The sequence below is a fragment of the Drosophila takahashii genome, chromosome 2L (assembly GCF_030179915.1).
Source record: "Drosophila takahashii strain IR98-3 E-12201 chromosome 2L, DtakHiC1v2, whole genome shotgun sequence".
NCBI lineage: Eukaryota > Metazoa > Arthropoda > Insecta > Diptera > Drosophilidae > Drosophila > Drosophila takahashii.
In genome coordinates, this window is record NC_091678.1 from 6,713,572 (window position 1) to 6,740,860 (window position 27,289).

General features: G+C 38.2%; 9 protein-coding genes across 12 annotated transcripts; 5 read left to right on the top strand and 4 right to left on the bottom strand.

Moving 5' to 3' along the window:
* Positions 1-986: 986 nt before the first annotated feature.
* Positions 987-7,142, bottom strand: LOC108055334 (trypsin alpha-3-like). The gene is made up of 2 exons (XM_070213737.1): positions 3,698-7,142; positions 987-1,825 (listed from the first exon to the last, which is right to left on the bottom strand). Exon 2 carries the CDS (start codon positions 1,251-1,253, stop codon positions 987-989), a length of 267 nt encoding a protein of 88 aa, XP_070069838.1. The 5' UTR covers positions 1,254-1,825; positions 3,698-7,142.
* Positions 7,143-8,297: 1,155 nt separating this feature from the next.
* LOC108055340 (hypodermin-B) lies at positions 8,298-9,285 on the top strand. The gene has a single exon (XM_017138651.3). The coding sequence runs from the start codon at positions 8,301-8,303 to the stop codon at positions 9,033-9,035; it is 735 nt and encodes a 244-aa protein (XP_016994140.2). The 5' UTR covers positions 8,298-8,300; the 3' UTR covers positions 9,036-9,285.
* Positions 9,281-11,405, bottom strand: LOC108055339 (trypsin-4-like). 4 transcript variants are annotated; one of them, XM_070218554.1, is made up of 3 exons: positions 11,171-11,405; positions 10,671-11,112; positions 9,281-10,115 (listed from the first exon to the last, which is right to left on the bottom strand). In XM_070218554.1, the coding sequence occupies exons 1-3, from the start codon at positions 11,288-11,290 to the stop codon at positions 9,364-9,366; spliced, it is 1,314 nt and encodes a 437-aa protein (XP_070074655.1). In that variant the 5' UTR covers positions 11,291-11,405; the 3' UTR covers positions 9,281-9,363. The 4 variants fall into 4 exon arrangements, with proteins under 4 accessions (XP_070074655.1, XP_070074651.1, XP_016994139.2 ...); XM_070218550.1 differs by having other exon boundaries at positions 9,281-10,127; XM_070218557.1 differs by lacking the exon at positions 9,281-10,115 and adding an exon at positions 10,310-10,618 and having other exon boundaries at positions 11,171-11,404.
* Positions 11,406-12,220: 815 nt separating this feature from the next.
* On the bottom strand, positions 12,221-13,109 carry LOC108055341 (myosin-2 essential light chain). Its single transcript, XM_017138652.3, has one exon. The coding sequence runs from the start codon at positions 12,925-12,927 to the stop codon at positions 12,358-12,360; it is 570 nt and encodes a 189-aa protein (XP_016994141.2). The 5' UTR covers positions 12,928-13,109; the 3' UTR covers positions 12,221-12,357.
* An 865-nt stretch (positions 13,110-13,974) lies between these two features.
* On the top strand, positions 13,975-18,355 carry LOC138911818 (trypsin alpha-4-like). Its single transcript, XM_070213750.1, has 2 exons — positions 13,975-16,650; positions 17,586-18,355. The coding sequence occupies exons 1-2, from the start codon at positions 16,641-16,643 to the stop codon at positions 18,353-18,355; spliced, it is 780 nt and encodes a 259-aa protein (XP_070069851.1). The 5' UTR covers positions 13,975-16,640.
* Positions 14,406-14,771, top strand: LOC108055333 (kallikrein-4-like). Its single transcript, XM_017138643.3, has one exon. It carries the CDS (start codon positions 14,406-14,408, stop codon positions 14,769-14,771), a length of 366 nt encoding a protein of 121 aa, XP_016994132.3.
* A 4,322-nt stretch (positions 18,356-22,677) lies between the features above and the next one.
* Positions 22,678-23,421, top strand: LOC108055332 (trypsin iota-like). The gene has a single exon (XM_044394830.1). It carries the CDS (start codon positions 22,678-22,680, stop codon positions 23,419-23,421), a length of 744 nt encoding a protein of 247 aa, XP_044250765.1.
* A 930-nt stretch (positions 23,422-24,351) lies between these two features.
* On the bottom strand, positions 24,352-24,981 carry LOC108055329 (trypsin epsilon-like). The gene has a single exon (XM_017138641.2). It carries the CDS (start codon positions 24,979-24,981, stop codon positions 24,352-24,354), a length of 630 nt encoding a protein of 209 aa, XP_016994130.2.
* A 565-nt stretch (positions 24,982-25,546) lies between these two features.
* LOC108055337 (trypsin alpha-like) lies at positions 25,547-26,702 on the top strand. The gene has a single exon (XM_017138648.2). It carries the CDS (start codon positions 25,547-25,549, stop codon positions 26,579-26,581), a length of 1,035 nt encoding a protein of 344 aa, XP_016994137.2. The 3' UTR covers positions 26,582-26,702.
* Positions 26,703-27,289: the final 587 nt, after the last annotated feature.

Sequence of the window (27,289 nt, forward strand, 5' to 3'; positions counted from 1 at the left end):
TTCTCTACATATAAACCCACTCTCGCCAGTTCCTTTTGCAAAAATAGAAGTACATAAATATTTAAATAAATCAATCAGACAAATGAAAGCTCTTGTAAATATTTGTAGTCTGCTTTCGAGGGTCCCACTCACACATATAAAAACGACCACTCAAATTTATACAAAAACAATCAATTGGCAGCTCAAATCACACACACATATGCACGCACTTTTGTTTCTCTTTTGAATGGGCTATAAATGCCGGCTAAAGAAGCGCATAAAAAAACCTCGCCATAATGCTTGAAATGTAAGATAAACAAACCGGCAAAAAGATTCGCGCACAGCGCACACATACACAGGCTTTCGCAGGCACACTAGCAATAAAAGAGAGTTTTTCCGGCTAAACGCAAACTCACCAAATTTCCCTTGGAAAGAGTAATACGGACATTTTGAGAGGGAAGTTTTCGCTTTCGGTCTTTGTGTTGGAATGATTTCTTGTTTGAGGTAAATTGGATTTTATAGCCCGTTTTTTGTTAATGAACTTAATAAGTTTTTTTTTAAATGTGTTGAATTCAGAAATACGTTTTTTAATAATTAATAATAAATTATTATTAATAATTAAGTGTTGTAAAATCTTACAAGCTGATTCCAGTTCAGAACTTAGAAAATAAAAGAAGAAAGAATGCTATAGTCGGGGGCCCCGACTATCAGATACCCGTTTCTCTAAAGGGAGTGTGAGTGAGATGGAGATTTAAAACTTTGATCGGGCATAACTCTTTAACGGATGGTCCGATTTAAAAAGTTTCTTCTACATTTCGAAAGGTATTAATACAACAAAATTGCATTTATAGTTTTCCGAAATCTTGGGTGCCACACACATTATAAAGTCGTTTGAAATATAAAAGAAAATCGATTAATGCAATTCTGTACTTTATTTTAAAGGTAAACAAGTTGAATAATTCAACTTTACAAGTTGAAAACGTTGAAAACTTCAACTTTTAAAGCAATTAATTTTGCAGCTGAGTGTCGGGAACACTGACTACAGGCGAGTTTTCGGGAACACTGATCAAAAGCGGGTTAATGATAGAATAGGCTGCGGCCTCGATCCAATTCCTGAGCACAACCACATTGGCGTAGACATCGGGGATCAAGGGATGACCACAGAAGGAATTCCATGACGAGAGGCCAATTAGCTGGTTGCCGGGAATACTGACCAAAGGTCCACCGGAGTCACCGCCGCAAGGTCCTTTGCCCAATCCATTGGCACAAATCATATCCTCAGTAATTTCTACATTGTGAGTGTTACAAGACGGTTGGCTTTCACTGTAGGCAATCTGGCAACGGGCGTTGTCTTCTATCTGGACGTAGGCTCCCTGCAGGGTTGCAGTGCCAGGATCGGTGGCACCTTCCTGTGTGTTACCCCAACCAGTGATCTGTGCCCATTGTCCTGGTTTCGGTGCTTCCTTCGCTATCTCAATGGGATAAGCCTTTTCTCCCAAAGGAATGGGCGTACGCAAAAGGAGCAGAGCAATATCATTGGCATTACTTCCGTAGTTTGTTTCCGGAGAATAATCTTCGTGAACTTTAACTTTATCCACAACTCTTTGGTTATCTCCTCCCCATGTCGAGGATCCGAAAGACACAGAAATGTCACTGGCATTACGTCCTCGAACACAGTGTGCCACTGTCAGAACTATGTTTTCCTTGTAGATGACTCCGCCGCAACCTTTGGATTGCGTAATGTTCAGACCAACTTGCCAGCGATTTTTTTCAATCGGCGCGGGAAAACCGCAAGCGATCCTTTCGTCAACTGGATGAGGAACCCTTCCTGCAGACAGAAGGCCAGCTGCAAGCAGAATAACCAAACTCTTTGTAAACATATTGAACTTGTTTAGACTTTTGGTTTTGGTATGCACACTTAAAAGTGACTCCATCTTTTATAGTAATTTTCTGAAAGCGGTCAATCGTTACATAACACGAACTACTTATCTAAAAGAAATATATAATGTTTTAAAGTTATGTTCGCTGTCATATGTAATTATTTCCGTGTTTTTGCTTGGTGTAAAAAAGCTATAATGTTTTTAAGTTATTTAGGTTGTCATAAATAATTATTTCCGCGATTTTTGCGTGGTGGCAAAATGCGTTGCCCATACATCAAGATAACAACAACAAGCAGAACGATATAGTCCGGTGCCATGACTATCAGATACCCGTTACTTAGCTAAGGGAAGACGAGGGAGACGGAGATATGCATGCCGCAAAGCGACTGCTTTCACTGCTTTGATTTTTTTATTTTGTGCAAATTTTTTATTAAATGGTCCGATTTGTACTTCGATAGGTATAAATAAACACAACAAAATTGGATTTTTTACTTCTTAGAAATCTTTAAAGATGTGGGTACCAGACATATATTAACATTTGTACTGAATATTCTTATACTACAGAACAAACTTATGTACAATTTAAATGAAAAAGTTGTTTAATGTTTTTCGAAAGGTCAAATTTACCTGTTTCATTTGTTCTACTTGTGTTTTAGAGCACGCATTGCTGCGAGAGCAAAATGTAGCTCACTTTGGGGGCCGTAAAATTGTTCACTAAAATGGCTTTTTAGGTGCACTTGACGACAGGCCAAAAATACAAAAAACTAACAAGAAATACAGGCGCCCGCAAACAAGGAAAACAAAGCATAATAAATTGGGTTTTCTTGCTGGCGTGGCTGCTGCACTTAATAATTATAATTTATGCAAGAGTCAACAATTGTGGGCGACCGAAAACGGTGCCATACAAAAGGTGTACTTGGTGCTCACAGGGGAAGTGTATAAACTTTCGCCGAAAACTAAATTTGCATGGTTTTGTTTCTTAATTGCCTTGAAAATGGACTTCCGTTGAGGATAAGTTATGATCAGGAAGGCCTTGTGGTTGATAAAAGACATAATCAGGCCAAATTCCAGAACGAAATGAAATTTAATTATAACAAAAATCATAAACAGAATTTACTTGGCTTTCGAAAGTTTCTAAAAATAATTTCCTTCAAAATATTTTCATTATCAACCACCAAACTATTCTGATATTTAAAAGATACAAGTTTTATAGGAAGCTTTTATATAAATATAGCAGAACTATCATTTTATTATTGGCTATCCATTCATTTCCAAAAAAGCTTCGTTTTGAAGAAGTGATGAAGTGTGTATGCAATTATCATCTAACTGATAGCCGGACTTTTGGCCTGTTCCTGACATTAACGCGATGTTTGGGGCCTTTTGCAGTCGCGCCCAGTGAATTTCGACGGCGGAGTTAGCGAGGATTCGAATTGATGTGCTTCAATAAATTTCGGCTGGCGTAGTCAACGAGGTGTGTGTGTGGGAAGCACCCCAACCACCCCTAAGTTATCCTGTCCGTTACAATGGTATATGGGTATATGGTAACCGAGACCGCAACTCCCCACCCTTTTGCAAGCCGCAAAACCAGTTGACACATGTTGCAGTTAACATGGCAAGTGGATGTGCCATGGCTTGTATGCCCGTATCCCGGGTGGAGAAGGCTTCAAATGCCAGTTCAGTGGACTCTGTTTGCGGTGCAAAGTGATTTGCCATTATAGCACATACCCACCCACATAGTTTCTGTTCCCACCACACACACCACACTTGCCCCTTTGGGACCGCTGTCTTTGGCACTTTGATCATTTGCCATTTGCCTGTTTGCGTTTTAATTAACTTACACCGGCTTAATGAACTTTCCAGAATCCAGGCCTTTCAGCTCGAAACGAAACGAAAAGCAATCGGAAAGAGGCTGCTTATTAGCTCTTGACACGGTTCCATCCACGGTTCCATCTCATTGTGTTCCGGATATTTACCGGGCCATTCGCCGATGTAATTGTCGTTGCGGCCATTCGATCTGATGGCCAGCACCTTGGTCATAAGGCTTTGGCTTTGGCCACCTCGTAAGCTGCTTAACCGCTGAGCTCTTGATTTCCAAATGAAGTCGGTCGATCCGAGTGAGTAGGTGCAGTCGGGGGAGGTTTATCGCTTAAGATTACAGAATTTAGAGCTACTGCAGTACCTAAAAATAGTTTGATACTTAAATAAATAAATACAACATTGCCAATATTTATAAAATAAGTGGGGTATAATTTTCTTACATCCCTTAAATAAATATTCATAAGTATTTACCAACAAACAAATTAAAACGTCATTAAGGTCTGTTTGGGGTCAGATTTCCGTAGCAGCCGAACAACAAATCCATAAAATTCCATAAAAATCATTTATGTAATTGAACCAGGAATTCGCGAGGCTCTGCCATTAACAGAACAACAATTTATAAAGGAAAATAAAATTTTCATTAATTTCATCAATTGAATTCGTATTTTTTTCGTCGACGGGAATAATGGTTTTTCGTTTAATATTTTCCGGGAAAAGAAGGCTCCAAGGATGTCAATTTTTTCGACAGCTCTTCCTATTTGCACTTTGCCCCCACGGTTGGCTGTCAAATATTTGATTTGGCCTTGGTCTAAGCTTTTTGAAGGCCGCCTGGCCACTCGAAGCGAAATGCCTCTCGACACGAAAGCGTTTGAATTGTATAAGCATTCGAGTGGAATTTTAAGATTAGTGGACTCGAGATGGACTCGCCTAATTGGGCAGCTTATTAAAGCGCCCCCAACTAACAGGCCGTAGTCATTGAACTTGAAGTTGGGGCCAACTTTCTGCAGAGGGAAACAGCTGCTGGCTGGGAAAAACTTTTCGCCCACTTACGTTCGAGTTTTAGCCCCATAAATTTCCATATTCTGGTTGGGAAAGTCGAATGGGGAAGCTGAACAAACATAGTTGATCCAATTAACTGGCTAAGAATCACTTAGGTCGAAAGTTTAGCCCTGGCCTTCACTTCACTTCACATTGCTTTGGGGCATCAGAGTTATCCCCCTTAAATGCCCACTCGATTTCACCATTCTTCAAGTGAATCCCTTCAGCGATTTCGAGTCCTGTGCGAGTACACATGTCCTTTCCTCCGTTTCATTGTCCTGCGGTCGCCACAAACGAAGTGGGATTGCGGGGCTTTTGACGAGACAATCTGTATTCATTGCCACTTTAATATTTAGCGATGCGTAAGTCGCTGTCAGTCACTCCGCAGTGAAGTGATTTTTTCCCTCCCGGCTCTCTGTGTATTTTCACTCAATTTTTTCCAGTGATTTTAAGTGCAATAATTTGCATTGCAACTGACACGATATCACTGTGAAGTGCTGTGCTTCCCGGCGGCACTCACCGCCAATTGACGAAACAAACACGCTAGTTAAACATGGCAGAAAAAACGAGTGAATTTAAATTGCCAGAGAGCTATTTGAATTAACACTTCCGAAAATGTACAGAATAATTGGCGCATTTTTATCATTTTCACAAAGAAATACAAATCGATTTTCATGTCTGTTTTGGTTGTCTGGCTGAAAAATAAAGAAAAATACTCTTGTTTGTCGTTAAACGAGTTCATCTTTAAATGTACGATTTTTTGTTAATTAAGCAATTATTAAAAGAATTTTAAAATTTTTCTGTGGAATATTTTTAAAATTATCGGTTATAAACTAATTATTTCTCTCACATAGCTTTCAGTAGTTGTATATTTAATTATTTTCTCTATTAATTATCTTGGTAATTTGCATAATAATAAATTTTACTCTAGCCGAGTAAAAATATTGTTTAAAATATTTTTTCAAAGCTAAAAGAATAGGTATTTCAGTTGTAATCCGCTTTCAGTAAAAAAATGTCAAAGTTGTGATCCCGAAATGTTAAAAACCTTTCTCCGCTTTTTTAATCCTTTGACAGGACACCCCTCGTCTTTGCATTGCAACTCATTAAAAATGTTAAAGGGGCAACAACAAAGCCAAACAAACGGGCAAAGGACGAAAACGCAAGGAGGAGGAGAAGGAGGTACGGTGGAAAATCAGTGAAAGATGCCGGGGCAAATGGAGGAAAAGGAAAAATCCGCGAATGAGTCAAGGTGAACACACTCACTTTGGCCCAGAGATCCGTTTTGGCAGGCAAATGAAGCCGGGGTCCGGACCTCGGAAGATACCCCCCTCGGAAAACCCCTTTAACCTCACCCAACACCCTTTTCCATCCCACATTCACCCACCTTACCGAATGCATTTCCTCTAGACTTTTGCCTCGCTTCCTTTGTTTATTTGCTCAGTGCGTTTTCAGTTGACTGCATTGCCTTGTCGTGGGTCGTGGAAAAGCGGGGAAAAATCGCGGGAAAGGCAATGGAAAATCGGGACTCGGAGGGGAGGAAAATGCAATAAGTCACCGATTGGCGACAGGCTGCACAAATGTGTGGCCTAGTGCGAAAAAAAAGCGAGCGTTGCGTACATAAAAATGGGTTACCAGTGCAAGGCTGCCCAGGGCATATTACGTATACGTACCGTTGCCCAGCGTAATGGAAAGCCATAAAAACGATTTATGGCAGTGGAAAAGAGATGGCAACAGGCCAATAGGGGTTAATCAAGGTCAACCTCCTGGGATGACTATTAACTCCCCCTTTTTTGTCGTAAGAACTACTTGGTTTATTTTAGTGATCTTTACTTTAAAAAACTTTACTTATTTTTGAATTTAAAAAATAATACTTTTAAGATATAATACAAACTATTTTCTTATAAATTCCCTAAGAATCGACAAAAGGGCGTACAAAAGTCAGTTCACTCTACCAGTTTATCTTACCATTATCTTTCGGCCACACAATTGATTGAGTTTGGGGATTTGTAGATATCATTAGCTGTCCCACATGACATTTGTGTACGTCCCTGTCTGATTTAGCCATTTATATTCACGTTTCCAACCCGTCGGCCCACGAGATCTTTCGGTTCTGCTGGGGCTGGGTTGCAATTAATCGTTGAAAGGATTACACGCCCCCTCAGAGGTCCGTCGGACTCTCATCTGCCCACTTAAGTGATGCTAATTTATGGCCCCGGCACATCTTGTTTGTTTGTCGTCTCCGATGAATAAGCTTTTCCCCAGGGACTTTTCCCCTGACTTTGCTCGTTTGCCGCTCTGTTTGTCCCTTGCCATTTTCACCAGGAGTTTTGCGGTAAGTTTTTAAGCCGAGATTAGACGGCCATTGTTGCCAGTTTTGTCCATCGTCGTCGGCGGCTTGTTGTTCGCATTTCAATTGGACAACCAAGAAGACGGAAAGTAATATCAGTAACATGGTATTTAAAGATTTCTTAAGATATCATGGTTTAACAAAGCATATCAATTGATCATGACCATGGTAAAAGGGAATAATTACTTTCTTTTTTTACGGAATACATGTTTTTATTGTATTAAATTGTTTTACATTTTTTTAAACTTCAGTAATAAGTATTTTTTGCTTGGATAAGCAAACCCTTTTTTAAACCATACGATTTAGGGACTTCCGGCGTTATTATCATCTTTCTCTTCTAATGAAAGTCATTGAAATGCAGGTCAAAGGACACCTTTGTCCCTGCCATTTGCATCCTGTTTTGCCAGACCATCAATTTCAGGCGATTGTTATTGTTGTTATGGTTGCGACACCAAATTGCAACCGCATCCGAATCCAAACCGCCTAATCAACGTGTGACTCGCACACTAATGAACTACGGCCGCCAATTAGCCAATGACCACGCCCACCGCCCACCTGCTCTTTGACCTCCGCGTTTGACCGCAGAAGATAGAGTGGCATTGCCGACCTGCCGAACAACACGGTTGACCCATTCGACTATCCATTTAATGGCCTCAAATGTCATCAGTCAAAGGAGTACGAAGCTGCTTTGTGAAATCCTTGAAATGCTCTAATATCAAATGCCATACTGTAGATTCGCAATAATGTCCTTGCCGGTACTGGTTGTCAAACTATTCCTCATGAATGTTGGTTAGGATTATTCCCAGGGATTCTCAACTTGGCGATTTGTCATGTTGATTTGAAGTAAATTTAAAGAAAAATTTTTTGGAATAATTCAGTTTATATACAGCTATTTGTTTTTTAATTTTAAAGATAAGCATTTTTTCTTCTCAAGAATATATCAGAAAATATTTATTAAATACAAAAAATTATTAAACATTTTTAAAAATACTTACTTAAATAACTTTTCACCGCAATTTGAAAGACAAACATTTGTTCTTAATATAAATTAGATCTGTTAAAGTAAACATAAAAATCTCAAGTGTTTAAATCACTTTCGACTGTATTCTTCTAAGACTAAAGTGTAAAAAATTGACATTTAACACCCATATCGAAACCAAGGATAACCAATTTTCCTCGGATTTGTCAAGATCTGTTATGAAGATCAAGACTCTATCGAAATATAGGTAAAAATCAGAATGTTTTTATGGCGCTGCATGGTGTTGATCTTATTTTCACGGAGCTCTAATGGAATCCACAACGGAGTCGATGCTAGATTCGATTTTTGGAACTTCATAGTGGCTATCCGAATTAATGGGTATCAGGAGTGCGGTGGAAGTGTAATCGATAGTCAAATTGTCATCACGGCCGCCCAGTGTGTCAAGGGTATCGCATTGAACAAGATTACTGTGCGTGCTGGTTCTTCAGAACCTTATCGAGGTGGCAAAGTCTTCAAGGTAACAGCGGTGGTGGTTCATGAAAAATATAAGGCTCATGAGCTGAACGACGACATTGCATTGCTGTGGCTCAGTTCATCTGTTCTATCGAGTAGAGTAACCAAAATTCCGCTGACCCAAATTGAACCCGCTGAAAATGAATATCCAAGCAACGCGGGATGGGGCGAGAAACAACTGGAGTCCTATGTGTTGCCCAAAAAACTGCAGAATGGAGTCACCAAACTTCGACCTCGAAGCGTTTGCGTTGAAGAGCTGCTCGATCCAACTGGCCCGGAACTTCTCTGCTCATTTTACATCCAAAACGACATTTGTCCCGGCGACTATGGAGGTCCCTTGATCCTGGCCAACAAACTGGTCGGCATTGCAGTCCAAGGACACGGCTGCGGATACACCGAACTGCCCTCTCTTTACACGAACGTCTTTCACTACCTGCGATGGATTGAGGAGAATTCAAAGAAACTCAAGAAAAATAAATAAAAATACAAACTTAGAATTATCAAGAACGAAGCTTTACATAAGTATTCATATAGTAATAAACCATTTTCAAAAAAAGCTCTTACTTTAACACTGTTTGCAATGGGATAATAATAACAATTATAATAACCCTTTAATTTATATCCCGAAGCTTCAAAAATGTACGACTTTCAAAATCTCTGGTAGAGTTCAGACCCGGCAAAAATATCTACAAAATTAAAATATTATAAGCTAACAAAGAAATGCGATTCCATTTTCAAGCATATAAACTGTTAATAATATCGAACTTTTTTTTAAATGCTCTTGTTTTTATTGCTACTATAGTAGATTTTTAGGTATTAACACCAATACAATTAATATTATTCACAATTGTTTTATTAATCCATTCGCGCAGAAAAGCCACATCTGCATAGACTCCAGGTTTTTCTCTAGCACAGCCCTCGCCAAACGACACTATGCCAATGAGCTTCTGATCATTAACGCTAACCAAAGGACCTCCGGAATCAGTTGTACACGACCCGCTTCCAGGCTCATCAGCACAAATCATGTCCTTAGTTATATTTTTTAAATTATTATAGACATTCTGGCAATCATTGTGATCGATGGTAGCTACATGGACGCCTTGAAGTACGGGCCATACATATCCAGAGTTTTCTCGTGTAAATCCCCACCCTGTTACCAAGCTCATAGTATCTTCTTTAGGAGTTTCTTCAGCTAGAGCTATTTTCTGTACATTAGCATCGAAAATGAGAGGTGACTCCAAAATCATCACGGCAGCATCATGGGCAACTGTACGTTGATCGTATTGTGGATGTAATATGGCTTTAAGAACCTTTACCACCTGTCCATCCCTCTTCCAATGCGATGATCCAGCGCGCACTGATATATCTTGAATTATTTGTCCATAAAGGCAGTGAGCAGCAGTTAGAATAACCCGCTCGCTAAGTATGGTTCCACCGCAGAAGTGACCCCTTTTATCTTGCAACGATACTTGATAGGCAACATTTTCGATGGGAATGTAGTGTCCTCCAATAATCCTTTCCTCGGGGCCAGCAATCCTCGCAGCGGAAACCAATACAGCAACTGATAAGAGCACTATATACTTAAAGAACATTTTAACGTTGTTTTACTCAAGTTTCCGGTGTCTGAAATGAAAATTCTGCCCATCTTATATAGGGATAGGTGCTTACTTAATTCTAAATTCTATAAATTAAGAGATCTATAAATTAAGAAGTTTATGGGAATCTTATCTTTATACCACAAAAATGTATCTCCTTTTTTTTCTGGTGACCGTGGTAATGCATTTTCATTATAAATTCCATCTAAGTTCTTTCGCGTTATCTGTAATTTTTTTTTAATTGTTTACTTGCCAATTACACATGGCTACTATCCTAGGTTCATTGTATTATTGTTTTTATTGTTTAAATAAGTAAAGCTTTTATATTATATTTTACTTTACTTTGTTTCAAAATTCTAATTGCATTGGAAATACAATTCTTTTAATTTTTACAGAAATTCTTCCACTGAGTTTAAGTTGTTTATCACGTCATACATTTGAGCACGTTGCATATATGCTGTGAGAACAACTGAAGGCCTAGCTGAATCGGTGAATTTGTTTTAAGTTACAGTTTTACTTACCTCCCATCAAGGAGCCTATTATGATAAGTTTAGATAAAAGACCACTTTTCTTGATATTTTTCTGTTCCTGCGGGGCCTTCAACATGTTTGGACAATTTGGACAGAGAGGTCTTAGCTGCTGATCATTTTCCATAGCTGTTTTGATCAAACTTGAGAGTGAATCCAGACCAGAATTAGCCAATGAAAGGGGCTTTTGCTCCAGACAAACAGATAAGCTATTAACGGAGATATCACTTCTAGAAACTCCACGAAAAACTGACAAGATTGTCTGGCCATTTAAATGATCTCGAGGAGCAAAGATGGAGTGGATAGAAAAGAGATGATTTAGATCCTCTTGATAGTCAAGTTTATGTAGAGTGATGCTTATCTCACAAGTACCATAAGGCTCTATTCTGCCTGCACAGGGAATAACTTTATAGAGCCGCACGACGTTCGATTTAATCTGTAAAAGAATAGTTGGGAATTCGTACGGTACAGAAATAATATTCAGATCATCTCACTTTGAACAAAACCTGCTTATTGGTGGGATTCAGCAAAGTCAGCAGCCTCCTTTGACTTCGATCGTATGGGGCATAGAAAGTCAGAAGTTGAGGACTCACGCTAAGCAATTCCAATTCCATACCCCCCTCCAAAATTCCCCCTTTCAATTGATTTCGACTTTTGCCAGCTTCCCTTCTTTTTTTCCTTTTTCAAAAGCAACCGAAATGTGTCGGAAATATGCCAGGAATCGGAATGTTTCTGACAGCATTTGCATATGCTGCCCATCGATCCGAGTGCAGTCCATGTTTTTGCATTTATTGCCACCAGATGCCACATCCTAAATCCTCCCAATCCCCCACTACAAACATTTTCCCACCGAATCGCTGACCACAGCTGGAGGCATCATCGCGCATTAGCATTAGGCACTTTCCATGTTTTGGGGTTCGGCGCTTTCAAATTATTTGCAATCCATTGCACTTGTTCTGGGCAGCCAGCGATTGCGAGTGCGATTCCCATGCCGAATGCCGTTTCCCACAACCGAATGGATGATGAACTCAGCTGTCCAGTTGCCTTTTTGGGTCATTCATCTCCCTGGGGAGTACTGAGTACCGAGAAGGGAAAACCGAGAGTCTGGTGAACAATTGATGATGCCATATGTGGGGCGCCCTAGATAAATAATGGCACTAAGAGACGTTTAGATTGATTCACCGAATCAATTCTCCGGTTAAATTATTTGTTTCGCTTTTTACATTTTAGGGATTGATTTATATATTTTTAAAATATTACCAGTGTCCTTAAAATATTAAATCCTTTTTTATTTAATTAAAAGATGCTTAATGCAAACATGACTAACATCGTAACTTATGTTTTCTATCTGGATAGCGAATTATTAGTTGCATTTTTAAGTTAAATGAAGCTATTTAATATGGTTTATATTACATATTAGGTATCTGTATTTAATTCAAATATTTGTATTTATTGGTACAAACTTTTTGTTGTCCGTATTATTTGTATTTTATATCTTTCCCAGAAAAGTAGTTTATCTAAATTAAATTACGCAATAAAACAGATAGTTTTTTCCCCTTGGGTTTGCGACAAACATTTATTTTAAACACACTTTCACCTGTCATTAATTGAGTTATTTTCTGGATTATTTTTCCAATTTCATCTCCTCAGATCGAATCTCCTTACTTGCTTTTCCTTTTAGCTACCCATTGATAATATCATGAATCAGCTCCTTATAGTCTACCATGCCCTGCTCGTTGATCCTGCCCTTCAGCAGTTGGTCCGCCTCAAAGGCACTCAAGCACTCTCCGCACTGGGTTAAAATACGTCGAATTCTGATGGCGGGGAGCAGACCGGAATTATCCGTATCGAAGAGCTTCAGGCACTCGATGAAGTGCTCCTCCTCGATCTGCTTCTTCCGGGGACTCAGCCGGCCACCGTGCCTGCCCAGACTACTGTAAATGGTCATCACCTCGTCGAAGGAGATGCGCTCCATGGTGGAGGCCTCGAACTGGCGGACATGTTTGCCGACCATCGCCTCGGTGGGATTGGCACCCATCACACGAAGACAGTCGCCCAGGTGGCGAATGGATATCTTATTATCGCCACGGGTGTCGTGCCCCAGGAATATCTCATGCATTTCCAGGATGCGGCTCTTCTCCTCGGGCTTTGGGTTAGGAAGCGGTGCTGTCATCTTCTGATTGCAGCCTGGATGATTGGTCGATGATGGATGAATGGATGGGGGTTTGAGTTGATTGCCTTTCTTGGACATCGTCGGACTGTCGGGGTCACGGTTTATGGATCACGAACTACGGAATGGACGGGTGCAATCGGCTATAATCGTATATTAGCTATTAAATGACACACATGGTGCTGGGCAGACGGAAAACAATGATTGGAAGGCACAGAAATATGATTATGCCGGACATGCTGACAGGTGAAAGACGACTGACTTGATACAGATTTAATTTACAAATGTCAGCCGATGATTGAGTAGAATAATTCTAATAGAATTCAACAAAATAAAATAAAAAATACAAAAAATAAAAATAAAGTAGAACCAATTTAGTTTTAAATAACAATACAATTAAATATAAAAAAGGTTTCTTAGTTCGTTGTGTGCTTATACTCTAGTTTAATATAAAAGACTACTAGGTTTTTGAATGCGTATATTTTAGTTTTTAACAATCGACGGCGATTTCCTAAATACACGTACACAGAGAAAATTATCAAAAGTTTTAGGTGCAAAATAAGGGGTAAAACATTTTAAAAAGTAAAACGTTTCATACAAAATTATTTTACTTTGCATTTTTAAAACGTTTTCATTTTTATTTTTAAAACGTTTTTATATGAAAACGGCACCTAAAACGTTGTATAATTTTCTCTGTGTATTTACGGAAGTAAGCCACATCTGCGTAGACTCCAGATAAATTGGAACGAGCATAACCATCACCAAAAGAAACTATTCCAATGAGCTTTTGATCTTGTATGCTAATTAAAGGTCCTCCGAGATCCTGTTGACAAGAGATCTCTCCAATAGAGTAGGCTCAAATCATGTCCAAAAATTGCTTTTGGGTTGTTTTTTGATTATTAGAGTTTTCAGGGACACACCTGAATATTTAACATGTTAATAACACAAGTTTTTTACAGTGCTTGTTATTTTCCAAGCCCTGCTTATGACAACCAACGTAACTTCAAAACATTATAGCTTTTTTTAAACCGAAAAGCAAAAAAAATATATTGCTTAATAGATAAGTAGTTCGTGCTATGTAATAATTGACCGCTTTCAAAAAATGACTATAAAAGAGGGAGTCACTTTTCGGTTTGCATACCAAAACCAAAAGTCTAAACAAGTTAAACATGTTTACAAAGAGTTCGATTCTTCTGCTTGCAGCTGGCCTTCTGTCTGCAGGAAGCGTTTCTGCTTCAGGTTGCGGCTCTGACACCCCGATTGAAAAAGCTCCCTGGCAAGTTTCTCTGGTGATTAAGGAATCCAAAGGTTGCGGTGGAGTCATTTACAACGAAAGTATAGTTCTGACAACCGCACACTGCGTTCAAGGACTTAATGCCAGTGACATTTCTGTGTCCTTCGGATCCTCGACATGGGGAAAAGGTAACTTAACCGTTGTGCAAGACGTTACCATTCACGAACATTACCACCCGGAAAAGAGCAACGGAAATAATATTGCTGTGCTCCTTTTGCGTACGCCCATTCCTTTGGGAGAAAAAGCTAATTTCATTAAGTTAGCGATGGTAATGCCGAAACCAGGAGAAAAGGTGCAGATCATGAGTTGGGGAACCACAGACGAAAAAGCCAATGCAACCCTTCAGGGAGCCAACGCTGAGATCGAAGATAAGGCCCGCTGCCAGACTGCCTACCAACCGTCTTGTAAAACTAAAAATGTAGCCATAAACGAGGATATGATTTGTGCCAAAAAACCTTGCGGCGGTGACGAAGGCGGATCTTTAATCAGTGTTCCCGGCAACCAGCTAATTGGCCTCTCGTCATCCTTGTGTGGTCAGCCCGCGATCCCCGGTGTCTACACTAATGTTGTTAAGCAAAAGTATTGGATCGAGCTCAATGCCTATTTTGCAATAGCGCGGCGTAAAAATTAATTTCTTTAAAAGTGGAAGCTTTTAACGTTTTTACTTTGTAAAGTTTAAGTTTCCCTTTAATAAGATACAGAATTGCATTGATCGATTTTCTTTTATATTTCAAAGCTTGCTTCGGTTGGGAAGCTGTAATTCCAAACTGGTTTTAGCTGTGACTTTTTGGTACACCTTCGATCCTGACTCAGGATTCCTGAGTTATAAAAGTACCTAAGATTAGAACAGCATTTTTTAAGTTTGAAATGATTTCAATGTCTTAAAATCAAATTGGGCTTTATCAAAAAGTGGTTGAATAATTCTTGTATTTATGTTTTCTAAGATTTGACCCCAATTTTCCTGTCACGTTTCACATGGAATGAGCCGCCTCTCTTTTATAGGGCTACCTTCCGTCCAACTAACGGAAAAACCGCAACATATTTATAATGATAATGATAATAATATTTAGTATTGCGAGATAACTCCAAATAGGTCGCCTGGGTTATCTCCAATGATTTAATGACTTAAGAAAATCTACAAAACTAAAGATAAAAGGCATTATTTTAAAGAGCGTTTTTTCTGTTTCCCAGGATCAACGAATCGTGGAAGGTTTTGAATTGGTGCCTTATCGAGTGTTTTTAAAAATAATAACAGAACACTTACATAGTTACATTTTATTATAGAAAAGCAGAAAACATATCAGTTTGCTATGGATCATCTACAAGCTCTTCTGGTGATTCGGTAAAGGTGGGTCCTTCCTATTAGACATATAGACTACGCCTCTTGAGTTCACCCATTTCGCTTGGATGTAATGCTACAACCATCCCCCTGGCTTTTTAAACACCTAAGCCTGGACATCTGAAATGTACTTGCATAGGACGAACCGAGGTATTTTAATTCTTTAAATTTACACAGAGACAATTCAAATAAAAATAAAATAAACTTGAAAATGGAACGAAATTCACATACATTGAGAGAACTTGAAAAGGACCATTCGTGTCCTTAATTCAAGTAGATTGTGCTTTATTTTTTTTCTCAGTGTTTATTAAGAATATTTAATGACAAAAACAATTGTTTCTTAATTGGTAAATCTTAATAATCATTTTTCAAATTTCAGGACTAGGCAGAACTTCCAGAGAGCACTCTAATTTTCTTACAGTGCGCTCGATCCACGTCTTGAAAAAAACGGTATCAGCAAAATATCCAGGCATTAGATCTCGAAAACCGTCTGAAACGATGCCAACGAGCCGAAGCGGTTTAAGGGTAACCAAAGGCCCACCAGAATCTCCATGAGAAACACCCTTGCCAAATTGGGAAGCACAAATATTGTCCTCCGTTAAAATTATGGGCTCGTCTTCAGCCAATAATTCTGCCAATAAATTGTAGGCCCTTTGGCACTTATTTCGATCCTTAACGGAAATAAGTACCGCATGTAATTGATCAGGACCTTCTTGGCCAGGACTAAAATATGTCATCCCCCAACCACTAGCCAAAACTGGTGTTCCCGCACAAGGAGTACTCTCGGCCAATTCGATATTATGCGTGAAGTGGTCAAATTTCAGTGGGATGCTTAGGAGAAGCACTGCGATATCATTAAAGAGATGTCTATTTTTAGCACCGTAATTCTCGTGGGTAATAACTTTAATTACGTCCACCAACTGTCCGCCATTTCTCCACGAGGAAGATCCTGCCCGCACTGATAAATTATCCACCTTTGGGTCTTCAACACAATGGCCTGCAGTTAGAACAATCCTTTTGCTGTATATAACACCACCACAAAGCAGTAAACCATTTTCCAAAAGAGCCACTTGATATATAATAGGGGATCCAAAGGGTTCTCCACCGACGATACGTTCCTCAGGGCCTCGGACCCATACAGCAGATACAACACCAAACGCGATGACAGATAGTAAGCACCAAACTATCATTTTTAAATTTGTAAACTGCTGTTGCTGTTTTAGAAGTTCCCCACTGTAGCAAAGTTTTCAATATCTCATTTAAATAGGAAGCAACTCTTTTATAGGTCCGCTTAAGTCGTAAAAATAAAGCTATTAATCAATTGCTACATATTGTTTAACTTGTACACAGTTTATCTTTTTTTTTCAATGATATGACATTGTTATGGAATTTATTTTTTTCTTCCGCATATAGATAAGTGTAAAGAAAAAGTTCATTTTCGTTTTTCTTGGTTTACAAGTCGAAATTGTTAATTAACAGTACGCCAACTGTTAAATTTGATGTTTGTTGGCATAATAATAGCAAATTAATAGTTATTTTATTCATTTAATAAACTAAAGTAATTCCTGCCAAAGATTACAAATATATTTGACGATTTCAATATTCTTTATTCTTAATAAACGAAATCAAGAATAATGAAGTCCCGAAAAACCAATTCGTGAACCCTTTACTCTTGATTTTAAGAACACCTATTCCCAAGAAAAGTGAATAGAAAAAATTCTGAAATCAAGCAGCTTTTTTCTCTTTTTTTTTTTATCTTGATGTATGCGCAACGCATTTTGCCACCATACAAAAAAAAACCCCGGAAATAATGATATATGACAACCTACATAACTTAAAAATATTATAGCTTTTTTAAAAAAATGTTGCATCTACACGAAAAACACGGAAATAATTACATATGCCAGCCAACATAACTTTAAAATGTTATAACTTTTTTCTAAACCAAATATATTGCTTTAAGATAAGTAATTCGTGTAATGTAGTGATTGACCGCTTTCAGAAAATGACTATAAAAGAGGGACGCACTTTTCAGTTTGCATACCAAAACCAAAAGTCTAAACAAGTTCAATATGTTTACAAAGAGTTTGATTCTTCTGCTTGCAGCTGACCTTCTGTCTGCAGGAAGGGTTCCTCATCCAGTTGACGAAAGGATCGTTTGCGGTTTTCCCGCGCCGATTGAAAAAGTTCCCTGGCAAGTTTCTCTGGACATTAAGCAAACCAATGGTTGCGGTGGAGTCATTTACAACGAAAATATAGTTCTGACAGCGGCACACTGTGTTCGAGGACGTAATCCAAGTGACATTGTTGTGTCCTCCGGATCCTCGAAATGGGGAGCAGGTAACTTAACAGTTGTGGATGAAGTTTTTATTCACGAAGATTACTCCCCGGAAACGACCTACGGAAGTAATGCCAATGATATTGCTGTGCTCCTTTTGCGTACGCCCATTCCTTATGGAGAAAAAGCTCGGCCCATTGAGATAGCGAAGGAAACGCCGAATCCAGGACAATGGGCGCAGATCACTGGTTGGGGCACAACCCAAGACGGTGCCACCGATCCTGGGACTGTATACCTGCAGGGAGCCTACGTTCAGATCGAAGATAGCGCTCGTTGCCAGATTGCCTACAGTGATAGCCAACCGTCTTGTAACACTCAAAATGTAGCCATTACCGAGGACATGATTTGTGCCAATGGCAAGGACAATGGACCTTGCGGCGGTGACTCCGGTGGACCTTTGGTCAGTCTTCCCGGCAACCAGCTAATTGGCATCTCGTCATGGAATTCCTACTGTGGTCATCCCTTGATCCCCGATGTCTACGTCAATGTGGTTGTGCTCAGGGGTTGGATCGAGGCCACAGCCTCTTTGGCCAAATGAATATCTTTAAAAGTTGCAGTTTTCAACGTTTTCACTTTGTAAAGTTGAAGTATTCAACTTGTTTACCTTTAAAATAAAGTACAGAATTTCAATTATCGATTTTCTTTTATATTTCAAAACTTATTGTGTCTGGGAAGTTGTAATTCCCAACGGGTTTTAGCTGTGACCTGTTGGTCCACCTTCGATTCTTCTCATCTTAGTTTGGCCTTAAATCAAGTTGGGCCTGTTACCACTGTATCAAAAAGTGGCTGAATAAACTCAATTTAACTTTCCAGAGGTCTTTGAGTCGTCTTTCTTAAGTCTTCGGTGTGGTCTTAACTTGCGGTGGTGTTAGGAGGACATCATTTTATCAGCCGCCCGATGTATTTATTATACACACAAAAAAATTTGCTTGGTAAAATTGACCAACAAAGATAGTTGCGTAACTATTAAAATAGTTACGTGTATTTTGTTTTTGCTTTGGGTTTGTGTCTTTGCTAATTGTGTGTATTTTGTTGTTGTGAAATGACTATTTATTTAGTAGAATTGAAAATTTTGCTGGTTGGGGCCTGTTTGACAATTATTACAGTTCATTTTACCAAGTTTTTTTTGTGTGTGTAGACCAGGGACCCTAACTGTTATGAGTTTTATGTTAAAAATCACATTTTAACAGTTATTTTCTGATTTGTAAAGTAAAAGTCAAAGAATAACTGTTATTTTTTGAGTTTTATAATAAAAGTTGTCAAACACCCGTTATTCGTCGTAATCAAAAATAAAACTCAAACTTGATTTATGGCGATTTTGTGGGTAAAACAAATTTAAAAACAAGAAAGGAAGCTAGCTTCGGCCAGCCGAAGCTTATATACCCTTGCAGATCATTCCTATTAATTAACAAATCGCAAAAATGTTCAATTTTCTAATATTTCTCATTAATTTTCCGATCGTTCCTATGGCAGCTATATGATATAGTCGTCCGATTTTGATCAAATTAAAATTGAAATTCGGAAATATTTAAAAAGAGTTATATCCTAGAGTAGAAGATAATACAATAAAAACCAAAGAAGCTAGAATTTGTTTCCTATTACTTTTCCATTAATTTTCCGATCGTTCCTATGGCAGCTATATGATATAGTAGTCCGATTTTTTAAATAATTAATTCGAAATTCAGAAATATTTAAAAAATAACATCCCCAAAAGTAGAAGGTAATATTTCAAAAAACACCGAAGCTAGAATTTTTTAAAGCTTTTTTCTTCCGATCCTTCCTATGGGAGCTATAAGATATAGTTGTCCGATCCGGTCGGCTCCGACATATATACTACCTGCAATAGAAAGAAGACTTTTGCGAAAGTTTTGTCCCGATAGCTCAAAAACTGAGAGACTAGTTTGCGTAGAAACAGACAGACGGACAGACGGACAGACGGACAGACGGACAGACGGACGGACAGACGGACAGACGGACAGAAGGACAGACGGACAGACGGACAGACGGACATGGCTAGATCGACTCGTCTTGTGATGCTGATCAAGAATATATATACTTTATGGGGTCGGAGACGTCTCCTTCACTGCGTTGCAAACTTCTGACTGAAATCATAATACCCTCTGCAAGGGTATAACAAGAAAGGAAGCTAGCTTCGGCCAGCCGAAGCTTATATACCCTTGCAGATCATTCCTATTAATTAACAAATCGCAAAAATGTTCAATTTTCTAATATTTTTCATTAAATTCCGATCGTTCCTATGGCAGCTATATGATATAGTCGTCCGATTTTGATCAAATTAAAATTGAAATTCGGAAATATTTAAAAAGAGTTATATCCTAGAGTAGGAGATAATACAATAAAAACCAAAGAAGCTAGAATTTATTTCCTATTTTTTTTCCATTAATTTTCCGATTGTTCCTATGGCAGCTATATGATATATTAGTCCGACTTTTTAAATATTTAATTCGAAATTCAGAAATATTTAAAAAATAACATCCCCAAAAGTAGAAGGTAATATTTCAAAAAACACCGAAGCTAGAATTTTTTTAACGTTTTCTTTTCCGATCCTTCCTATGGGAGCTATAAGATATAGTTGTCCGATCCGGTCGGTTCCGACATATATACTACCTGCAATAGAAAGAAGACTTTTGGGAAAGTTTCATCCCGATAGCTCAAAAACTGAGAGACTAGTTTGCGTAGAAACAGACAGACGGACAGACGGACAGACGGTCAGACGGACGGACGGACATGGCTAGATCGACTCGTCTAGTGATGCTGATCAAGAATATATATACTTTATGGGGTCGGAAACGTCTCCTTCACTGCGTTGCAAACTTCTGACTGAAATCATAATACCCTCTGCAAGGGTATACAAATATAGTTATACAATATGCACGGTTGGCTTTTTTTAAAGATTTTTTGTAAGTTATATAAAACTCGGTTAGCATGTTTTTTTTTTAATAATTTCATTTTTTCAAAAATTTCAAAAGAATAACTGTTATACATAAAAATCAACAAATAACAGTTATTTTTGACTTTTATTATAAAAATCAAATAAATATAAATCATTACGGATTTGTAAACTACAATGGCTTACAAAAATAATGGTATATTTCAACAAATTTTTGGACTCTTCTAAGTGCATGATTTTTTTGGTAAGAAAAATTTACAATAACAGTTATTTTCGGTCCCTGGTGTAGACAAACAGAAAACATATCAGTTTACTAGGGATTATCTACAAGTGGTTCTGTTGAATTGATAAGGGTGGCTTATGCTATAAGGCACGATGGGGACGATGGTCTCCCCGTCAAACACAGCTATATTGAGCTGTGCTCGTCTTGAGTTCACCAATTCCGCTTGGAAGTAATGCTACTGCCATCCCCTTGGCGCATTATTAAGTATAACATTTTAAAAAATAAGAATCAAATAAACTTGAAAAAGGAACTTAAACCATTTACATAAAGATAACATTTATCTCAAAATAAGAACATTTGCGCTTACACGGTTTTTAGGAACGAATTTTCTTTTTTCAAGTACAATGTGCTGGGTTTTTTTCTCTGTGTATAATAAATATTTTTACGACAAATACAATGGTTCTTTCTTTATTTAAATATCTTAATATTATGTTTTAAGGTTAGGCAGAACTTCCAGACAGCACTCTAATTTGCTTACAGTGCGCTCGATCCATGTCTTGAAAAAGGCAATATCAGCAAAATATCCAGGCGTTAGACACCCAAAACCGAAATTAAGAAGCTCAAAAATTGTCCTCCGTTATAATAATGGGTACGCCTTCAGCCAATAATTCTGGCAATTAAAAGCATTTTCTCATTTATTTCGATCTTTAACGGAAAGCTCTACGGCATGTAATTAATGAGGACCTTGCCAGGACTAATATATGTCATCCCCCAACCACTAGCAAATGCTGTCGTACCTGCTTTAGGAGTACTGTCGCCAAATTCGATATTATGCGTGAAATTGTCAAATTCAGGGGGGTCTCCACCAACCATAAGTTGTTCAGGACCTCGTACCCATCCAGCAGATACCATTCCAAACACGATGAAAGATAGTAAGCTACAAACTATCATTTCTAAATTTTTGGACTGCAGTTTGTAACTTAGAATTTCAATATCAAACTGGAAAGAAACCGACTCTTTTATGGGTCCGCTTAAATAGCAGCCTTATAGAAAGCCATAAATCAATTTTATTTATCGTTTAACTTGTGAGTAGCCTATCTTTCACACCAAAGATATAAATATGTTATGAAATTTGTTTTCTTTTCCCCATACAGATAAGAGTAATGAAATATTTTAATATTGTTTACCTAAGTTAAGTAAGTTAAGAATATGTGATATGCGACATGATTCTTATAAAATTACGCATCGCAGAAATTAAAAAATTAAACTAAGAAAACAAAGACCATAATTTATTAAGACCAATAATACAATTTGTATAAATATTATTACTGATTCTTCCTCAGATACCTAATAGAAATATTAATTTCCTTATTAGTAATTATTAAATAATTATTGTTATTAAATTAAAATTATAGCTAAGTCAAAAGAAATATTTCATACTGCCAGAGAGTGCAAATATATTTTATTCACAACGCACTTAGCACGTAAATGAAAATCACGGAAATAATTACTTACGACAACCTACATAACTTTAAAACATTATAGTAATTTTAACCAAAAACCCGGAAAAAATTACCCATGTCAGCGAACATAACTATAAAACAATATTGCTTTTAGATAAGTAGTTCATGTTATGTAACGAATGACCGCCATCAGACGACGACTATAAAAGAGGGCCGCACTTTTCTGTTTGCACACCAAATCCAAAAGTCTAAACAATTTCAATATGTTTACAAAGAGTTTAGTTCTTCTGCTTGCAGCTGACCTTCTGTCTGCAGGAAGGGTTCCTCATCCAGTTGACGAAAGGATCGTTTGCGGTTTGCCGATTGAAAAAGCTCCCTGGCAAGTTTCTCTGTTGATTAAGCCATCCGAAGATTGCGGTGGAGTCATTTACAACAAAAATATAGTTTTGACAACCGCACACTGCGTTCAAGGACGTAATCCAAAAGATATTGTTGTGTCCTTTGGATCATCGACATGGGGAGGAGGTGAATTAAGACCGGTGCATGAAGTTTTCATTCACGAAAAGTACTCACCGGAAACGACCTACGGAAGTAATGCCAATAATATTGCTGTGCTTCTTTTGGGTATTCCCATTCCTTTGGGAAAAAATGCTACACCCATTGATATAGCGGACAAAACGCCGACACCAGGACTATACGTACAGATCACTGGTTGGTCTACCACCCACCTGCAGGGAACCGACGTTAAGATCGAAGATCACGTCAGATGCCAACAGTTTTGTAACAGTCTCATTACCGAGGATATGATTTGTGCCAATCGCATGGACAGAGGACCTTGCGCCGGTAAAGAAGGTGCAGCTTTGGTCAGTGTTCCCGGCAACCAGCTAATTGGCCTCTCGTCATGGAATTCCTTTTGTGGTATTCCCTTGTTCGATGTCTACACTAATGTGGTTGTGCTCAAGAAATGGCTCGAAGCCTTTAAGGCTATTAACCCTCTGCAAAATTAATCTCTTTAAAAGTTGAAGCTTTCAACGTTTTCACTTTGTAAAGTAAAGGTAAAGTTGTTTAAAATAAAGTATAGAATTGCATTAATCGATGTTCTTTTATATTTCAAAGCCTTTTGTGCTTGGAAAGCTGCAATTCCCAACTGGTTTTAGCTGTGACATTGTGGTCCACCTTTGCCTGATTGGCTAAACAGAGAAAATACTGACATTCTCATCTGAGTTAAAAAGGTTCTTAAATTCAGAATGACATTGCGTAAATTTCAAAGTTCTTAAATCAAGTTGGGCGTTATTTACAATGTTAATTTCAACAACTAAAGTCCGATCAGTAGTGTACTCTTATCAACAGGTGGTTGAATAAACTCAATTTAACTTTTCACTTCTCACCATTTTGTTCTGATAGTGAGAACCAGTGGCGGATCCAGGATTCTGTTGTGGGGGGTGATATCAGAACAATTTTTTTGTTGCATACTTTTTGAATACCAAAATTTCTTTTATTTTTCACCCGAGTGGGGGGTGATATATCAACCATATCACCCCCCGTGGTTCCGCGCATGGTGAGAACCGATGATCCAGATGTCCTTCAGTTGTCTTTCTTAAGTCTGAGTGGTCTTCGTCTTAGCTATTACTCATGGGTTGGAACTTTAGCAGAGTGACACTCAAAGAAAATCTTCAAATTGTTCTTATCAAAAAAATTTGTGATATCAAATCCGATTTTAAAAAGTAGGTATTTATTAAAATTATATAATTAGCTTTTGCTAACAAACTTTTATGAAACATTGTACGAATATTTTAATGACTTTTAAAGTCATTTAATTTTAAAAAATTAACACAATTATTGAGCTAAATGGTTTTCCTAGTAAGTAAGAAAAGTAAGAACTTTAACGTATGAATACAATAGAGATTGTTTTAATGTAAGTAAGTATCTGATGAGCATTATTGGTAATCTTTTAACGGGCTGCATGCGAAGCTTTTTACAGTTCTTTCGATCCATGTCTTGAAGAATGTAACATCGGTGTACAAGCTAGGAGTAAGACATCGGAATCCTGAAGAAACGATGCCAATAAGCTTGGTGGGTAATAAAGTAACCAGCGGACCACCGGAGTCTCCTTTGCAAGCACCTTTATCACTTGACGAGGCACATATGTTGTCCTCGGGTATATCATAATGTTCTTCAGCCAATAATTCCGCCAATAAATTGTAGGCCTTCTTACACTTTTTACGATCTTTTACAAAAACTGTGAGGGCCTGCAATTTATCAGGACCTTTAGCACTAGGACCAAAATATTTAATTCCCCAACCGGAAAGCAGAGCAGGTGTTCCTGCCTTCGGAGTACTCTCGGCCAATTCGACATTTCGTGTAAAATTGTCAAATTTCAGTGGGGAGCTCAGGAGAAGCACAGCGATATCATGAGTAAAACTGGAATAATTGTATTTCGCATGTGAAACTGATTTAGTTATGTTCACCGATTGACCGCCATGGTTCCAATACGATGATCCTGAGCGTACTGATAAATCTTCAATCTTTTTGCCATGCAAACAGTGGGCTGCAGTTATCACAATCATTTCGCTGTATATAGCACCTCCACAATATTGAATACCTCCGTGCAAAAGGGCCACTTGCCAAGGAATGGGCTGTTGAACAGGTTTTCCACCAACGATACGTACTTCAGGTCCTTGCATCCATGCAGCAGATACAACACTAAGTACCATCACATATAGTATGCACAAAAGAATCATCTTGAACTTCTTAGGCTAGCGTTATTATAACTAAGTTCTCGCAAAGTCGACTGGCAAGAGAAACAAGTCTTATATAGTGACTGCTAATGTAGTGAAACAATAGCAAGCTACCAATTAATTTTTATCAAATTTTAAGCAGCTTTTCAGTTGCATAGCCCTGACATTTTTTGTGGAATTTTTTAAGCTTTACCAATCAAGATAATTTTAATGGGATAATCCAAAAAACCTTATTAAAAGTGATTAAATAATAATTGGGTAACCGATAGGCAGCAGTCAAGTTGCACAATTTATAGGGAGTGATTAACGATATTCTATGAGCCCGCGAATGCAAAAGTCCTATAAAAGAGCTGGAAATCATTTAAGAAACAAATTCAATCTGAAAAAGTTTAAAATGATTACCAAGTTCTTACCTATCGCGTTACTGGCTGCTCTTGTGTGTTCCACCAGGATTCCAGAACCTGAGGAAAGGATCGTTGGTGGCGGTTCTGTTCCAATCGAAAAAGCACCCTATCAAGTGGCTCTATTAGAGTATGATATACAAATTTGTGGTGGTGCTATATACAGTGAACGGATTATCCTGACTGCAGCTCACTGTTTGAACCGCACAGAACTTGAAAATTATTCAGTGCGCGTTGGATCATCCTTTCCGCATTTCGGTGGACAAGTTTATAAGATTCAGAAAGCCAAACAACATGAGAAGTACATAGGGGATATATTCTCTGATCCCTACGATATTGCAGTGCTTCTTCTGCATAAGTCTTTAAGACTTGGAACATCAAGGGTAAATAGTATCATCCTTGCTGACAAGACTCCAGAACCGGGAACTGAATGCTTTGTTACTGGTTGGGGAGATACAGTTGAGGGCTCCACTTTGCGTGCACCAACACTAAGAGGTGTAAAAATTACCGTCGAGGATCACAAGACTTGTCAAGTGGCCTATTTTGGAGGTGTGACTGAAAAAAGCATTTGTGCTTCCGCTGCGGGAAAGCGTGCATGCCATGGGGATTCTGGAGGTCCTTTAGTATGCTTTCCAGGCCGCGAACTCGTTGGCATCGTTTCCTGGTCTGCAGGATGTGCCAATCCCAATTTCCCTGGGGTTTATGCAAGTGTAGTTTATTTTAAAGATTGGCTTACCTCTACGATTAGCAGCCTTGAGTGTAAAAAAGGTAATGAAGGTGAAAATGTAAATCAGAATGTAATTGTTATAGGACCCGTAAACACATTTAAGCCTGAAAAAGGTAAAGTTAATAAAAATGAAACTAAAATTGAAGCTTTAGAGCCAGAAAAAGATGAAGTAAATATAAATCAAAATATTATTGATATTAAATTCACCCCTAAGCCAGAATTAGGTAATATAAATAAACATGAAACTGCTAAGCCCACAATAAATAATGTAAATAAAAATGAAATTAGCATCAACAATTAAGCCTGTAAAAATTAATGAAACTGCAAATATAATTGTAATCAACTCGAATAAGAAATACATATAATTCAATCAAGATGTTAAATTTATTGCACAAATAAACGAATGTAAATGCAACAACTGACTTTAAATTTGTTAACCTGGTTGTCCATTTCAAGAACTCACTTATCTGGGATTTTCAAATCACATTAGCAGTAGGGAGAAAATGTTTCTTTAAAAATATGACCTGGTCATGTTCCTCGTATTTTTTCTGTGACTCGTCGGTTGACTTTTTCAAATTGATTGCTGTGCCAGCACTGTTCTATATCCTGTCCCGATGCTTATGAAGTTATCTCGAGTGAATAGTTTCATCCTGCACCAGTCGATCGATGGATTGGCATCGATGTCCTGGCCTCCTGAGAGGCAACCGTGCGACTTTACCAACTTATCAGCTTCTGGTTTTTGCTTCGCCCATTGCTCATAATGCACTTTGCATGTAAAGTATTTAATTAAATGAAAAATAGCAAAACCCAGAGGAGGAACCTGCCCTCCTCTTCGGTTACCGTGGCATCCGCATCCTTACATGCTCGCATCCTGGCGAGGGCCGCAAAAAAAAAGTTTATTTGTTTCGTGGCTGCCTCAGTCAGTCTTCATTTATTGTAAATGAGTTTGCCCGGACGGGATAGTGGGTTTCGTGGGGGGAAAAAAAGGATGCATGCATATATTCATGTG

Bases quoted from the DNA above. Each gene is read 5' to 3' on its own strand.
- LOC108055337 (XM_017138648.2), top strand. From the start codon at position 25,547: ATGATTACCAAGTTCTTACCTATCGCGTTACTGGCTGCTCTTGTGTGT.
- LOC108055339 (XM_070218550.1), bottom strand. From the start codon at position 11,290: ATGGAATTGGAATTGCTTAGCGTGAGTCCTCAACTTCTGACTTTCTAT. The intron at 11,113-11,170 runs GTGAGATGATCT...ATTCTTTTACAG, and splicing joins ATAAGCAGGTTTTGTTCAAA to ATTAAATCGAACGTCGTGCG. The intron at 10,128-10,670 runs GTAAGTAAAACT...TTAAGTATATAG, and splicing joins AATAGGCTCCTTGATGGGAG to TGCTCTTATCAGTTGCTGTA.
- LOC108055334 (XM_070213737.1), bottom strand. From the start codon at position 1,253: ATGATTTGTGCCAATGGATTGGGCAAAGGACCTTGCGGCGGTGACTCC.
- LOC108055340 (XM_017138651.3), top strand. From the start codon at position 8,301: ATGTTTTTATGGCGCTGCATGGTGTTGATCTTATTTTCACGGAGCTCT.
- LOC108055332 (XM_044394830.1), top strand. From the start codon at position 22,678: ATGTTTACAAAGAGTTTAGTTCTTCTGCTTGCAGCTGACCTTCTGTCT.
- LOC108055329 (XM_017138641.2), bottom strand. From the start codon at position 24,981: ATGATTGTGATAACTGCAGCCCACTGTTTGCATGGCAAAAAGATTGAA.
- LOC108055341 (XM_017138652.3), bottom strand. From the start codon at position 12,927: ATGTCCAAGAAAGGCAATCAACTCAAACCCCCATCCATTCATCCATCA.
- LOC108055333 (XM_017138643.3), top strand. From the start codon at position 14,406: ATGGTAATGCCGAAACCAGGAGAAAAGGTGCAGATCATGAGTTGGGGA.